General features: G+C 38.8%; 1 protein-coding gene across 7 annotated transcripts in view; it reads left to right on the top strand.

Annotated features, from left to right (window-relative positions):
• ptprsa (protein tyrosine phosphatase receptor type Sa) overlaps nt 1–17,069 on the top strand; it is a 355,150-nt gene that overhangs the window by 241,375 nt on the left and 96,706 nt on the right. For 3 of the 7 annotated variants that reach the window (XM_058074043.1, XM_058074041.1, XM_058074042.1), the window contains 4 exons: nt 6,072–6,392; nt 9,122–9,315; nt 11,418–11,444; nt 12,307–12,424. The exons of 2 other annotated variants lie outside the window; for them this stretch is intronic. In XM_058074043.1, the coding sequence (XP_057930026.1) occupies nt 6,072–6,392; nt 9,122–9,315; nt 11,418–11,444; nt 12,307–12,424 (660 nt within the window). The remainder of the gene's footprint in view (nt 1–6,071; nt 6,393–9,121; nt 9,316–11,417; nt 11,445–12,306; nt 12,425–17,069) is intronic. 2 more of the 7 variants (XM_058074046.1, XM_058074044.1) reach the window with 1 other exon arrangement.

The following is a 17,069-nucleotide window of genomic DNA, read 5'->3' as shown; positions in this document are numbered from 1 at the left end:
GCGGCTCGAGCGGGTCCACAATTAGAGAAGCGGGCGGGCTCCCAGCATCCGCTCGGACCCTGGGAGTAGGTACCAGTGCATCGGAGGGCCACAGAGTCACAGATAGGAATCCCATTTCATAGCTTCAGAATTAATTTCATGCTTTGCTATAAGCTCCGAGCCATTCCCTTGGATTGTTGGGCTTTATTACACGTTTAGATTAGACTTCGGACCTGCCAGTAGCCACTCGAGCGTTGTCGCTCAAATTAAAGCAGCACAGTCTAAATCCTGCGTATTTAGCCAAACAAGCCGTTTAGCCTTACCACTTACTGTAATTGCACAAGCTTTTTAGATGTATTGGAGCATTTGTTTTATATGCCGCATGGACATTTGGCATCAAGGAAGATTAATTTTATAATGACGGCCAAATGCGACCATCCTGCTCATTGACACTGCTGATGAGAACATTTCCCATACCGACTGTCAGATTTGTTTATTTGCTGATTGCAAATGCTGTGCGGTGAAAAGGTGCTAAGCTGAGCAGCACGGCATTAAAGTCGGATTTTTTTTTATGTATATGGATACGATAAAAATCTACTTGTTTGATAAATGTGACAATGATCTTGATCTTTAATCTGCAACATAGAATTGATTGACTGATTTTTCAAGGCACACTGAATATTGTGTTCATAAGCTATATAAACATGGAACCTACCAAAAGAAAGATTAGACTCTCTTCTTTCATCAGGGAAAAAAACGTCTATTCTACCTTTTTCCGATCTTTAGTAATCGGCCGTAAAACATAGGTAAGTTTTGGTAAAATATCAGTTCTCAACAAATCAAAGCTGTTTGTCAATATTTCGAGTATAATTTCACTTTGACGCAAATGTAACCATATATATTCAGCTAAAATATCTAAATAACTATGCCACAACATCTCACACCATGAACTATTTACATTTTTCACATTTGGAACTGAACTGTGTGCGTTCATACGTTTACACATGCAGTAAAACTTCCCAATTGGTGCATTTGTTGATTTTGACAGATTTTTCAAGGCACACAATATTGTGTTCATGAGCTATATAAACATGGAACCTACCAAAAGAAAGATTCGACTCTCTTCTTTCATCAGGGAAAAAAAGTATGTTTCTACCTTATTCCGATCTTTAGTAATCGGCCGTAGAACATGGGTAAGTTTCGGTCAAATATCAGTTCTCAACAAATCAAAGCTGTTTGTGAATATTTCGAGCATAATTTCACTTTCACGCAAATGTAACCATATATATTCAGCTAAAATATCTAAATAACTATGCCACAACATCCCTCACCATGAACTATTTACATTTTTCACATTTGGAACTGAACTGTGTGCGTTCATGCATTTACACATGCAGTGAAACTTCCCAATTGGTGCATTTGTTGATTTTGACTAATATTTCAAGGCACACAATATTGTGTTCATGAGCTATATAAACATGGAACCTACCAAAAGAAAGATTAGAGTCTCTTCTTTCATCAGGGAAAAAAACGTCTGTTCTACCTTTTTCCAATCTTTAGTAATCGGCCGTAGAACATAGGTAAGTTTCGGTAAAATATCAGTTCTGTTTGTGAATATTTCGAGCATAATTTCACTTTGACGCAAATGTAACCATATATATTCAGCCAAAAATATCTAAATAACTATGCCACAACATCCCACACCATGAAATATTTACATTTTTCACATTTGGAACTGAACTGTGTGTGTTCATGCGTTTGCAAATGCAGCAAAACTTCCCAATTGGTGCATTTGTTGATTTTGACTAATATTTCAAGGCACACAATATTGTGTTCATGAGCTATATAAACATGGAACCTACCAAAAGAAAGATTAGACTCTCTTCTTTCATCAGGGAAAAAAAGTATGTTTCTACCTTATTCCGATCTTTTGTAATCGCCCGTAGAACATAGGTAAGTTTCGGTCAAATATCAGTTCTCAACAAATCAAAGCTGTTTGTGAATATTTCTAGTATAATTCTCACTTTGACGCAAATGTAACCATATATATTCAGCCAAAATATCTAAATAACTATGCCACAACATCCCACACCATGAACTATTTACATTTTTCACATTTGGGACTGAACTGTGTGCGTTCATACGTTTGCAAATGCAGCAAAACTTCCCAATTGGTGCATTTGTTGATTTTGACTGATTTTTCAAGGCACACTGAATATTGTGTTCATGAGCTATATAAACATGGAACCTACCAAAAGAAAGATTAGACTCTCTTCTTTCATCAGGGAAAAAAAGTATGTTTCTACCTTATTCCGATCTTTTGTAATCGCCCGTAGAACATAGGTAAGTTTCGGTCAAATATCAGTTCTCAACAAATCAAAGCTGTTTGTGAATATTTCGAGCATAATTTCACTTTCACGCAAATGTAACCATATATATTCAGCTAAAATATCTAAATAACTATGCCACAACATCCCACACCATGAAATATTTACATTTTTCACATTTGGAACTGAACTGTGTGCGTTCATGCGTTTGCAAATGCAGCAAAACTTCCCAATTGGTGCATTTGTTGATTTTGACTGATTTTTCAAGGCACACAATACTGTGTTCATGAGCTATATAAACATGGAACATACCAAAAGAAAGATTAGAGTCTCTTCTTTCATCAGGGAAAAAAAAGTGTGTTCTACCTTTTTCCGATCTTTAGTAATCGGCTGTAGAACATAGGTAAGTTTCGGTAAAATATCAGTTCTGTTTGTGAATATTTCGAGCATAATTTCACTTTGACACAAATTTAACCATATATATTCAGCCAAAAATATCTAAATAACTATGCCACAACATCCCACACCATGAAATATTTACATTTTTCACATTTGGAACTGAACTGTGTGCGTTCATACGTTTGCAAATGCAGCAAAACTTTCCATCAATGTGTAATCTGGTGCATTTGTTGGTTTTGACAGATTTTTCAAGGCACACAATATTGTGTTCATGAGCTATATAAACATGGAACCTACCAAAAGAAAGATTAGACTCTCTTCTTTCATCAGGGAAAAAAAACGTCTTTCTACCTTTTTCCGATCTTTAGTAATCGGCCGTAGAACATAGGTAAGTTTCGGTAAAATATCAGTTCTGTTTGTGAATATTTCGAGCATAATTTCACTTTGACGCAAATGTAACCATATATATTCAGCTAAAATATCTAAATAACTATGCCACAACATCTCACACCGTGAACTATTTACATTTTTCACATTTGGGACTGAACTGTGTGCGTTCATACGTTTGCAAATGCAGCAAAACTTCCCATCAATGTGTAATCTGGTGCATTTGTTGGTTTTGACTGATTTTTCAAGGCACACAATATTGTGTTCATGAGCTATATAAACATGGAACATACCAAAAGAAAGATTAGAGTCTCTTCTTTCATCAGGGAAAAAAACGTCTTTCTACCTTTTTCCGATCTTTAGTAATCGGCCGTAGAACATAGGTAAGTTTCGGTCAAATATCAGTTCTCAACAAATCAAAGCTGTTTGTGAATATTTCTAGTATAATTCTCACTTTGACGCAAATGTAACCATATATATTCAGCTAAAATATCTAAATAAGTATGCCACAACATCCCACAACATGAACTATTTACATTTTTCACATTTGGGACTGAACTGTGTGCGTTCATACGTTTGTAAATGCAGCAAAACTTCCCATCAATGTGTAATCTGGTGCCTTTGTTGGTTTTGACTGATTTTTCAAGGCACACAATATTGTGTTCATGAGCTATATAAACATGGAACATACCAAAAGAAAGATTAGAGTCTCTTCTTTCATCAGGGAAAAAAAACGTCTTCCTACCTTTTTCCGATCTTTAGTAATCGGCCGTAGAACATAGGTAAGTTTTAGTAAATTATCAGTTCTCAACAAACCTGATCATTTATGTTGTGTAGTTGCATCATCACCCCTTTTTTTTTACCCCTCGACCAAAAAATTTAAAAGACGTCTTTGGGATTTGGCCTATGGGATTGAATAAAACGTATAAATACTTTAGTATGAATATACTGCTGTCAAAAATACCAGATTCCTAAATCCACACATCGTCACTGGTTCCCAGATTCCCAGGCGTCAAACAGAAGGATGGACATGAAGACGTGAAATAATTTGTCATGCAAGCTTTAAAAGGAACTTTGAGGAAAAAGCACAAGTGGTGGTTCTTCTGTGGTTCTACAGTTCTAGAATCCCTAATCCCACTGCTGCTTTCCTTCATGAGTAATGCACTTTATTAAAGCTGTGCCGCGGCCGGTCTTAAACCGTTTGGGGCGCGAGGAGGCCTGTTTGCGACGATAGCGCGGCCGCTGTCACATCCGCAGCCCTTTTACTACATCACAAAGATTGAGGACTGAGCAATCATTGTTGACGGGGAGAGTTTTGCAAATACAATACGCGCCGAGGAAATAAGCTGAAAGGCTCCAAATCCGGTAAAACCGTAAGTAAATAAGCCCGTTGGACACAGGGAAGGGATTGGGAACTGTGTGTGAGGTCTTGACCTATTTGTTGTCAACCACAAGGCACATCTCTGATTTTTATTTTACGTATCCATTATCGAGATATTGGACTTGTTTTACGAGAACCTTGTACGGATACGTCAATACCAGCGTCCGTTCATTGGTTGCGTTTCCGTAACTAACATGAAATTGACTTTACCAAGATGCAAAGCTATGAAATGGGATTTATTTAAGCAAATTGTAAACAAATTAGAGCGTCGGTTTATGTGGTCAACCGCAAAAAAACTACAGCCTCCCCTTCTCGCAGTCTTGTGGACCCTTCGGCCCAAACATTCATGAAGTCTGAAGCAGCCCTGACTACAGCAGAACGCTGACTATTTCCAAACATTGGGCCTAAATTCTAAGATTATCTGACTCTAAATTGGGATAGCGGTCCTAATGTTATGAAAGACAGCACTAGCTGTAGTCCGGGACTGGTGGTAAGAAAGTCTTTGAAATGTTGTGTTATTGGGAGCCAGGTACGTATGATGCAGACATTGCTTGTTGTTATTATTTTTGCTTTCAGTGGAGTATCCTGCTTTTTCCATGTTTTCTTATGTTAACTGTTGCTGTACTTTATTTTTAATCATATGGGTTACAAAAAAAAATTTCATCTCCCAGTACCCCCTTACAGTTCATGTTACATATAATTTTGTTATTATTCTAAAAGTTTTTTTTGTTGTTTTTTTTTGTGGAATATTTATCTGTTTTCTCAGTTGTGAAAATTTTAAATTCCATAACGCCAAATGTAATAATGAACAGGGCTTTTTCTGGAGTCTATTCTATTATTATTGATATATTAATACCATGCTCCGTGGCTAAAGTAAGCTAAGTGAGCACTCACTATACAGATTTATGTTTATTTTAAGATTTTATGATATTTTGGAATAATTCTTCCATCCCCATGATTCGAAAATACTAAGAATGCTGCATAAGATTCTACATAAGCCAGCAAAAATCAGTATAACTAATGAAATACATAAATATGTATTGGGACACCCGTCCAAGAGGAATTAAAATTGAAAATAAAATCATCATCAATAAAATAAAAAAAATTAAAAAAAAATTAAAAAAAATTAAAAAAAAAATTAAAATTTTTTTTTAAAAAAATAAAAAAAAATTAAAAAATAATTAAAAATAATTAAAAATAATTAAAAAAATAAAAAAAATTAAAAAAAAATTAAAAAAATTAAAAAAATTAAAAAAAATAAAAAAAAATTAAAAAAATTTAAATAAAATACAAATAACTAAATTTATTGCCTCTTGATTCATTATTACGCTATAAGCTTTTTTTTTTGTTCACATTTGCTTGACGATTATTTTTTGGTTTATTCCAAAGTTTGCATCCCTGTTTGTTTTTGCAATTTTATTTGTCTCAATTTTGCAAATTTCCTTTTATCATTTTCTTTATCTCTCCCATCTTTTGTATTTTTTTGTTTTTCACCCCTTCCCCCCCCTTCTTTACCCATCTACCCGGTCCTCTACTCCCTCCCTCCTTCCTCCTACCCCCACCTTCCGTCTTCCTTTCTGTCCTGTCCACCTCGCCAGATCCCTCCGCCCCCCCTCAAGACATTAAATGCAGTAGCACCAGCTCCACCACCTTGCTGGTAAGTTGGCGCCCCCCGCCGTTGAGGAGTCAGAACGGCGTCCTGGCGGGGTATAGGGTGCGCTACCAGGTGGTGGGACAGTCGGAGGGCGGCAGTGACGATGCGGAGCCCATGGAGGAGCCCTCCGTGCCCGCCACTGAAGAACGGGTGCTGCTGCAGCGTTTGGAAAAATGGACCCAGTATCGCATCACCGTGTCTGCCTTCACGGTTGTGGGGCCGGGCCCTGAAAGCGAGCCCTTAAACTGCCGGACCGATGAAGACGGTACATGAACGTCTCATGTGTATACTAAGTTGGTAGTTTCGTATGGTATGTTCGTCTCTTTATAAAACCGATTTATAAAAACTTAATTTGAGGCACGGGTAGGGTATTTAGGTTCCAGTTCTTCTGGTTCCATGACCAGGAAAAGCAAAATATTATGTTATGGTACCAAATAGTACTAACCTTCGGATGATACAGATCATTTTCCATGTGCATAAAAGCATATCTAAAGAAACCTCTTAAACTCACAATTGGGAAAATTCGGGCTCCTTACTAATAAAGCCCAATTAACCAAATGTATTTTATTATCGTTGTACCACCCCCATGTCCGGGTTTTATCTGCACGCCTTTTAACAGAATCCCATTGCTCAGCCGAGAGCCATTTAGCATTTATGGGTACCCCCCCCCCCCCCCCCCCGACCCCCCAAGCAAAGCCATATTTCTACACATTTATGGTCGCAGCAGTGAGCTGGAGGTTGAAGAGACAGATGTTCGCCCACCGAGCCTCGGATCTAACGAACAGTAAACGCATGACGTATTAAGAATCAGTCATGTTCCTTTTCATGATTAGCTAGTACTCGTAGTACTCGTAGTACTCGTAGTACTCGTAGTACTCGTAGTACTCGCGTCTCCTTGAATGTGACTTTCTCACAAACAAACAAAACAATATAGACGATAGCTCTGGGGTGTCCAAAGTGCAGCCCAGGGGGCAATTTGCGGCCTGAATATGGGCCAAACTTGACACGGCAATACGGTTCTTATGGAAAGGTTCTGTAAGGAAGAGTTCACATCCATCTGGATACCTACTTTTTGCTGGTATTACATTCCAGGACCATCAGCCAATGGCAAAAATTATGGATGTCTGATATTGACTTTCTTGCCGAAAACCGATATGCCGATTTTGTCCAACTCTCAATTTCCAATACCGATATCAGCCGATACATACACTACCGATCAAAAGTTTGGGATCACTTGGAAATTTTATTGTCCGGTCTGGGATCTGGCTTTTTCTTGGCAGTCCTGCTATGAAGTCCAGCATCCTGAAGTGGCCGCTTCACTGTTGATACTGACACTGGTGTTTGACGCCTACTATTTAGTGCAGCTGCCAGGTGACCACCTGTCTTAAACTACACACTCTCACATATTTGTCTGCATCGTTTTTCTGTCCTTGTTAGACCCAGTTTGTGCTGCTCTCTGAAGGGAGTAGTTAACAGCATGGTAAGAAATTTTTTTTGAGTTGAGATTTTTAGATGTGAGGTCTTTGTCTTAAACTACACACTCTCACATATTTGTCTGCAGCGTTTTTCTGTCCTCGTTAGACCCAGTTTGTGCTATTGCTAAGGATTTTTTTTGTCTTTCATGATTACAGTCACCCCTGGTTTAATTAATTGGTTACAGACCTGCCAGCGATAAATTAATTTCCACGATATAGGATTCCAAGTCAATACATGGAATATTTTTGTAGTTGGAGCACAGAAAATCTGTTTATGACTTTGTAAATACGAGGGATTTATGTTGCCCATTTTGATACCAATCATCCATGAGTGAAATTGACCGATTCCGACACCGATCATATGGAATAATTCTTCTTTGTTTCTTCTTGCACAGTTGTGCAGCGTTTTTCTGTCCTTGTTAGACCCAGTTTGTGCTGCTCTCTGAAGGGAGTAGTTAACAGCATGGTAAGAGATTTTAGTTTTAGTTGAGATATTTTTAGATGGCTTTTCTAATCATCTATTAGCCTTATAAAATGATGAACTTGGATTAGCAGCCATACCAGGAGATTGATGCAGAGGACTGACAGTTGTTGATAGTAGGCCTCTATGCAAAAATATACATCTTTCTTTCAAAATAATCTGATTCATTTTAATTGTTTGTGAAATGGATAAGAATGTTTTTAAAATGGGAAAAAAAATTGTTTGTGAAATGCTGGAAAATTTTGGGAAAACAAAGAAATTTGCAAGTGATCCCAAACTTTTATCCTGACATATCGCCTGCGGTGGAATGAACACATACATATATGTATGTATAGATTTTTTCAATATCGGTTTTCAGTATGCGATTTCAAAAAGATCAGGAAAATCAGGAAAAAGCCGAAAGAAAACATGATTGTGAAAAAATGATACCAATTCCAAATTCATAATTATCGGTACCGATAACTATTGGACATTCTGAGTAAAAAATTAATGTGAGGCCCATGCCATCTGTTTTTAGATGAAATTCAGTTCCTGACATCCATGTAAGATGGCGTCCATATGGCGTAGTACATAAGTTAAATAATTTACATAATGTATATAAGTCTCACTTTTACATCTGGTGTGTTAAAGGACCGCCGAACAAATTGGGAAATCCCAACACTTGAAGCACAAAGACATAAACGTGTACAAATATCGGGCTTTTTGAACAGTTTTACATACAGTATATGCTGTACATTTTACCTGTATTATAATATATTAAATTATAATTTGTAATAATTAAATATGTAAAATTTCGGATTATTTTTACCAGACTTAGGGATGCAGCGTTGGCATCGAACAGTACATTGAACTGTTCAGTGTCTTGTTTGAAGCAAAGTATAATGGCAATATTGAGCAAAACAAATTCCGACCACCTCCATAATGTTTGTACTACAGTATAAGGAGTAATTTATGGGCTGTTTATATTTATATATATTTTTTATTTATCATCATTTAGCCTATACATTAACAATGTGATTTAAATGTCTTTTTCTCCAGTTCCTGGCGGCCCTCCAAGGCGTGTGGAAGTGGAGGTCTTAAACTCCACGGCACTTAAGGTGATGTGGCGTTCGCTCGTGCCTGGAAAGCAGCACGGTCAGATCCGTGGCTACCAGGTCCACTATGTCCGTGTGGAGAACGGGGAGTCCAGGGGACTGCCCCTGATCAAGGATGTCATGCTGGCTGATGCCCAGGTATGACCTGCTCTTGTGTCCTCCGTGCTTTTTGTTGCGTATTTGTGTATTTGTAATTGATGAAAGAACGAAAAAAAAAAATTTCGGAGGTCATTTGGGTTTTCTTCCCACCAGAATATTCATTCTAATATTATTTTTTCTTATACCAATCTAATCAAACTTCACGCTTTCTGTGCAACTTTTCACTTCTTGGCTTTTATTAGGATTATATGGACCCTTTTACTCATGGCCGAATGTTGAGTCTGGGATGAAAAGAATAATAATTGGCATAAAAACATTTCACCACAATTTATTCATGCACAACAGCTAAAAAATTGATCTTTTTTTTATTATTGCTTATCATTTGTTTTACCGTTTTTTACAAACATCTTAACACAACGCAACCCTACTAAAAAATTGTGTGCATAGCAATAATTCAAATAGTTGTATTCCGAGTCATATAATGTAGGAATTAAAAAAAAAAAAATCTTCAGGTCCCCCCGCCCCCATGCAAAACTGGCAAAACAATTTGTGAGTTGTTTTGGTTTTCCAGTTATTACAGATTAGAAAAGCACAATCGATCATTTTTTTGGCACCAACCAGAAACAAAGAATGAGAACTTTTTGTTTCAGTATGTTGGGGGGGTCTGGGTATTGTCGTCATCGGACATAAACTTTAATAAATCAAAAAGTATAGCAGCACAAACGAAGAATGACAGGAAGCCGTATTGTTGGGAAATTTGAACGCATGCACACAGATCGTTATGAACAAAATGAGTTGTTATAGTTATGAAAAACATGGTTGTTTTTTGGAAAAAGTTAATTTGCATCTGGGTGAATTTTTGTTGACGTATAAAATCATCGGTAGTAACTCAAACGAAAACAGCACAAATGATTGCGACTTTTTTTCTACCGCAAACGGAATCTTGAATGAACTTTTGGTTGACTTTTAAAATAACCTATAACAACTCATGAATGACGGCACAAAATTGCACAAACTATTGTGATTTTTTTTTTTTTTTCGGAGCGAATGGGGGCCTGGGTGGACTTTGGACGACCTATAAAATAAACTGTAATAGCTAAAAATAAAAACAGCACAAATGACCATTTTAACAGCACAAACGATTGCAAGTATTTGACCACAGGCGGTCAGCTTCACACGCTGCACTTTTTTTCCCTTATTTTTTTTTCATTTTCTGTGCATTATAACACGAGAAAATGAGTTAATATGAGCTAGCCAACAACGGACGTCATGGGAAATACCTATTTTGGCGCTAAAACCCTCACCAAAACAACGCCAACAGTCTTCTATTTACGTAACTGACTTGTCATCAAAATGTCACTCATCTGTCAAACAAACCCAGCCATCATCATCACTTGCAACTGCTTCAAACAGCCATTATCATTCACACTTTTTTCTTAGGTTGGCTGTTCCTGCGACTTATACTCCAGAGCGATGCATGTATTCATTCATTGGAAACATAGTCAAGGAAGTTCCCTTTTTATAACGGATAAAAACGGATAAAATCCGATTTACGGTAAAACGGACATTTTGCGGTATACGCATATAACGGATTTCGCTTATATCGGACAAAACCAGTGGGAACAATTGAATCCGATATATCCGAGGTTTACTGTATTAACTAGTTTCCTCGTGATATAATGCACAGAAAAGATAAAGAAAGAAATATATTTCACATAAACATTATGAATGATGTTTCCCCAGCAAAATGATACAATACTTAAATCACAATGCGAGACCTACAGTCTCACATTCCCGACATATCCCATTTTTTTTTTTTGTTGCGATGACCTCACCATAAAAGCCTTGAAAGCCTTTCAAACCTCTAATAGCTAGCACTCCCGGCTCTTCCTATAGGTGATTTAACACCAGAATAACATCATCAGGGTCCTGTGGAAAAAGACCCCGTCTGGACTTGTCACGACACCGACTTTAAACAGCTTCTCTTTCTTCCGGCAGCACAAAAAGCAGCGACCCGCTTCTGATACCAAACCTTGAATTCCCCCATTTCTCACAATCCTATTTCTTCCCTTTGTGTTCTCTCCTTAAAAAAAAAAAATGCTATCTCACCTGCGCTCTCCTCTTTGGCGGGGGGTTGTTAGTGGGAAACGGACGATATCGCAGAATATGTGAGTACGACGTTCCGCTTTTGAGTGCTTTGTGAAGCTGGGAAAAAGGGAACAGCGGCTATTGCATCAGCCTGGCATGATTTGTAAAGTACTTCAGTCTTTGTAAGTTTTGGGTAACGGCTCTGCGGAGTGGGTGAAAAATAAAGGGTATCGCTTTGCCACGAAGGAAAGCAATCATGTCAGCCGCTGAAGTATTATCCACTGCCCGTTGTGCCTGGAATGCTGTGTTTTTTCTTCAAATGTGTGTCTTGTGTTTTTTGTTTTGTTTTGTGATCCTTGAAACAACTTTTGGTCTCCCGTAGAAGATGACTTAGTTCCTTCTGTAGTGTTTTCGACTGTTTCATTTCGAGATCCGTTGCATGATCATCATGACTTGAATGATCCTAATTTGAAGTCTACATCGAAAAAAAAAAAAATCCTGGTTCATCTGCATCGCATGAATGCCACGTACAGTGCAACGCAGTACTTAAAACTGCTTTATTTTTCATTGACCTCTCCCATCCGTCTGCCGGGCATTCATCCAAACATCCCGTCTTGAAAGATTCATAAGAATTGATCGGAAGGCGGCTCCCTTTCAAGAGAGCTAAAGGAAACATAATGGCTGATTTTAAAACTCCTTGTAAACAGTTGGGATGTATTCCGGATGCATTTATTGCAAAGTAACGTTATTGGCAGGAGTTTTTGCTAAAGTGATACTTTCGAACTTGTTGGGATTTTGCAGAACGGATGGTTTTCCAAATACCCAACGGAAAAAAATGTAACACTTAATGCAAGAAGGACCAGGAGACAATCAGTTTCAGGTTCTTAAAGTCGGGCAAAAAAAGCAAATGTTTTGCTCTGTTTTTTTCAATGTCTGTCTTAGGAAATGGTAATCGGAGGACTGAAACCGGACACCACGTACTCCATCACGGTGGCGGCGTACACCACCAAGGGGGATGGAGCCCGGAGTAAACCCAAACTGGTGGTGACCAAAGGTGCAGGTCAGTGCGACTGTTACTGATGTTACCGATGTATTACAGTCCCCAGTAAACCGCTAAAGGTCAGGACCAACTGGATCCCGGTGCATAGACGTTCTGTCCGTGAAAACGAACAGAATCTGTGGCAAAGTTTTCTATAGCGTACATCCCAGTAAAATACTTTACACATGGCCAACTATAGTACCGACCGACACCCACAGTTCAGTGTCAGAGGTCTTCCTGTCCGAGCCACCTCCCCGATCCATTCCCAAAACCAGTGTTTGTCACATTTTTTACATTTTCTCTGCTGTTTTTTGCATTGAACCGCCGGCTAAATCGTAATTCCAGCTGCTATTGACGGGCTGTCAATGTGATGACCGTGGCGGAAGTCCAGTGTTTTGCTAGCATTAGCGATTTAGCATGGAACTACCACAGTGATGCACATTAGCGCTCAAAGTCATCAGATCTTAACTTTATTGCATTCCCACGTAGTATCTGCATTCGGGGGCAAGTATGAGGTGAAAGAAAGAGATCGGCGAACGGGGCGTCAATGTGGGTTCAATGACCGTCGAAAAAGTAGGACAAGTCGCAAATTGCATTAAACATTCATAAACTTTGGAAATAGTTATTGTATTGTCATAAAATAATATTTACTGTAATATAATGATTCATTTCTATGTACCGTATTTTCCGGACTATAAGTCACACTAGGTTGGCTGTTCCTGCGACTTATACTCCAGAGCGATTAATTCATTCATTCATTCATTCATTCATTCATTTTCTACCGTCTTCGGGCAAGAGGCGGGGTACACCCTGGACTGGTGGCCAGCCAGCCAATCACAGGGCACATATAGACAAACAACCATTCACACTCACATTCATACCTATGGACAATTTGGAGTGGCTAATTAACCTAGCATGTTTTTGGAATGTGGGAGGAAACCGGAGTACCTGTAACCCCCCCACCCCTCCACACACAGGAAGAACATGCAAACTCCACACAGTAATGGCCAAGGTGTTTGATGCGGTTGTAAGTGATGATGATGACTGGGTTTGTTTGAGAGAGTCCTGGACTCACATTCATAGCTATGGATAATTTGGTGTGGCCAATTAACCTAGCATGTTTTGTACCCGGAGAAAACCAATGCATGCACGGGGGGGGGCGCTTATCCTCACGAGGGTCACAGGGGGTGCTGGAGCCTATCCCAGCTGTCTGGACTGGTGGCCAGCCAGCCAATCCCAGGGCACATATAGACAAACAACCATTCACACTCACATTCATACCTATGGACAATTTGGAGTGGCCAATTAACCTAGCATGTTTTGTACCCGGAGAAAACCCACGCATGCACGGGGAGAACATGCCAACTCCACAGAGGGTGGAATTGAACGATGGTCTCCTAGCTGCGAGGTCTGCGCGCTAACCACTAGACCGCCGTGCAGCCCGGATTAGCAATTAAATAAATCCAATTAACATAACATAACATTAACGTTTTTTTTTTTAGCTTTATGATAATAAGTTTAAATACAGAAAAGTTGAAATACACATAAATACATATAAATGATGAATAAAAGCAGAAAAGAACATTTAAGGTTACTTCTACCTTCCCTGATCATCCGATTCTTGACGTGAGCGTTCCCAAAGATCAGCACCTTCCTGTTTTGCCATGAGTTATTTCGTTTTTTCTGAAACTCGATAACCTAGAACGGAGCCAAAGAAAGCGAAGTGAAAAAACGAAGTGGCAACATTTTGATACGGAGGTGAGAAACACGATTTAATTCAACAAATAACTCAGGAAAACAGTTTTGAAGAGGAAGGTGTTGATCTCCCTGCCATATTGTGTCTTTGGGAACGGTCACATCTTCAGTGGAAGCGCTTTTGTTCATCATTGATATGATTTTAGAATTGTTTTATACATTTATGATAGTAAACCTCTGATGACATCACAGATGGGCGACATAGCTGACTTAGCTGGTACCGCTCTGGTTGACATTTTATTAGCAAGCTCAGGATGCTAACTGTGATGAAATATACTTAAGAACGCAGTTTTACCAAGATGCAAAATTCAAAAGAGCCAAATAATAAATAATGTTTTGAATTACATAATAATAAATACAATGCATAAAAATGATATTTTCCTTTTGACAATTTCTTGCATTACCAATGAAACCCATCCATGAACCTTCTGCATGGACACACACTACATTAAAAGCAGATGGAAATAAAACATGTGATGGAGTAATGGATTTGTCTTGACCTTTTCAAGGTTAAAAAATATCTAATACACTTCAGCGTTAATTTATATCCACAGACGGAGTGTAGCCTTAAGACGGTCTATATGATGTGTCAAGGGCGGGAGCTCTGGGTGTTATTTGGTCAAGGAGCTCTGGGCCAGAAAGCCTTACCTCCAGGGAGCATAGGTAATTGACATGTGCGTACATGTACACCGTCGGTCTGTGTGTAAACGCTCGATGTGTTGCATTCGCGAGAGACGGGGCGGAAATGGGAAGGAAACATGATCCCGACGTTCTCAATCAGGCCGAGTGAGTGTCAACAGCAGGTTGTTAATACTGTGGCTTGATAGGAAACGTGCTAGGAGGTCCACAAAAAGGGATTGAACAAGAGAAGAGAACCTGAATTGGATGCAGAGGATGGGAAGCAGCGGGTGGCGAATGGGAGATGATTATGGGGGGGGGCGGCTGGAGAGCAGGGGACAGGGGGAAGGGAGAGTGGATCGATGACCACCGAGGGACAATCAAGGTCCTTAAGAACCGCGGAATTATTCATGTACACTGCACACAGTCGCACACAAATAAATATTTATTTCTACCTCCAGGATTTGTCTTCGAAGCAGATTGCTCTTCGTCCGATGTCACCTTCCTCATTCCTCGTTTTTTTTTTTTTTTTTTTTTCCAACCTGGTTGTCACGGTCTAAAACACCACACAATGTATACACTATCAACAAAACATTAATGATTTGAATGAAATCATTAATTTATTTATTTACGGAAACAGCACCGCAGATCATGACAGTACCCCCTCCTCATTAAACAGTGATTGCCACGATCACTTTCAGCCCTGAGGGATGCCTTTTCCACATAGCCAGTGCCGTTTCACGCCCTTGTACAACCTAAGGCTCAATTTGTTCCATTGACGGAAACAGCACCGCAGATCATGACAGTACCCCCTCCTCTGTGCCGTGTGTAAAACTACTGAGGTTTGATCCTCTCATGCCATTTTTTTTATTTTTTGAATTTATATTTTGCATTGTTGGATCTTTGGGAGGTTCTAAGCAGATCATGACAGTACCCCCTCTTCTGTGCCGTGTGTAAAACTACTCAGGTTTTAATCCTCTCATGCCATTTTCTTTTGCCATTTTTTGAATTTATATTTTGCACTGTTGGATCTTAAGGAGGTTCTAAGCAGATCATGACAGTACCCCCTCCTCTGTGCCGTGTGTAAAATTACTGAGGTTTGATCCTCTCATGCCATTTTTTGTAATTTTTTGAATTTATATTTTGCACTGTTCGGATCTTAGGGAGGTTCTAAGCAGATCATGACAGTACCCCCCTCATCTGTGCCGTGTGTAAAACTACTCAGGTTTGATCCTCTCATGACATTTTTTGAATTTACATTTTGCACTGTTGGATCTTAAGGAGGTTCTAAGCAGATCATGACAGTACCCCCTCCACTGTGCCATGTGTAAAACTACTCATGTTTGATCCTCTCATGCCAATTTTTGTAATAATTTATCATCATATTTGCATTATTTTATTAAAATAAATTGTTATTGATTTACACTTAAAAAGTGAATATTTAATTTTAAGACCAGTTGGAAAATTTCTGGAGAATTTATATTTTGCACTGTTGGATCTTAAGGGGGTTCTAAGTGGAGCTTCAAAATGAAAAAGATGAAATAGAGTTAAGACGAGAAAAAATCTTGATAAGCAATTTATTGCAAACAAGCATTAAAGTTGTGAACTGCAACGAAAAAAAAAAATCAGTGATTGCCAGACAGACGATCACTTTCAGCCCTGAGGGATGCCTTTTCCACATAGCCAGTGCCGTTTCACACCCTTGTCCAACCTGAGGCTCCATTGTTCCATTGACGGAAAATGCACCGCAGATCATGACAGTACCCCCTCCTCTGTGCCGTGTGTAAAACTACTCAGGTTTGATCCTCTCATGCCATTTTTTGTCATTTTTTGAATTTATATTTTGCACTGTTGGATCTTAAGGAGGTTCTAAGCAGATCATGACAGTACCCCCCTCATCTGTGCCGTGTGTAAAACTACTCAGGTTTGATCCTCTCATGCCATTTTTTGAATTTACATTTTGCACTGTTGGATCTTAAGGAAGTTCTAAGCAGATCATGACAGTACCCCCTCCACTGTGCCGTGTGTAAAACTACTCATGTTTGATCCTCTCATGCCATTTTTTTGTAATAATTTATCATCATATTTGCATTATTTTATTAAAATAAATTGTTATTGATTTACACTTAAAAAGTGAATATTTAATTTTAAGACCAGTTGGAAAATTTCTGGAGAATTTATATTTTGCACTGTTGGATCTTAAGGAGGTTCTAAGCAGATGACGACAGTACCCCCTCCTCTGTGCCGTGTGTAAAACTACTCAGGTTTTAATCCTCTCATGCCATTTTTTGAA

Source organism: Doryrhamphus excisus, chromosome 5, assembly GCF_030265055.1.
Source record: "Doryrhamphus excisus isolate RoL2022-K1 chromosome 5, RoL_Dexc_1.0, whole genome shotgun sequence".
Classification (NCBI taxonomy): domain Eukaryota; kingdom Metazoa; phylum Chordata; class Actinopteri; order Syngnathiformes; family Syngnathidae; genus Doryrhamphus; species Doryrhamphus excisus.
The sequence above is the reverse complement of the archived record's forward strand: the minus strand, read 5'-3'. Positions and strand labels throughout refer to the sequence as shown.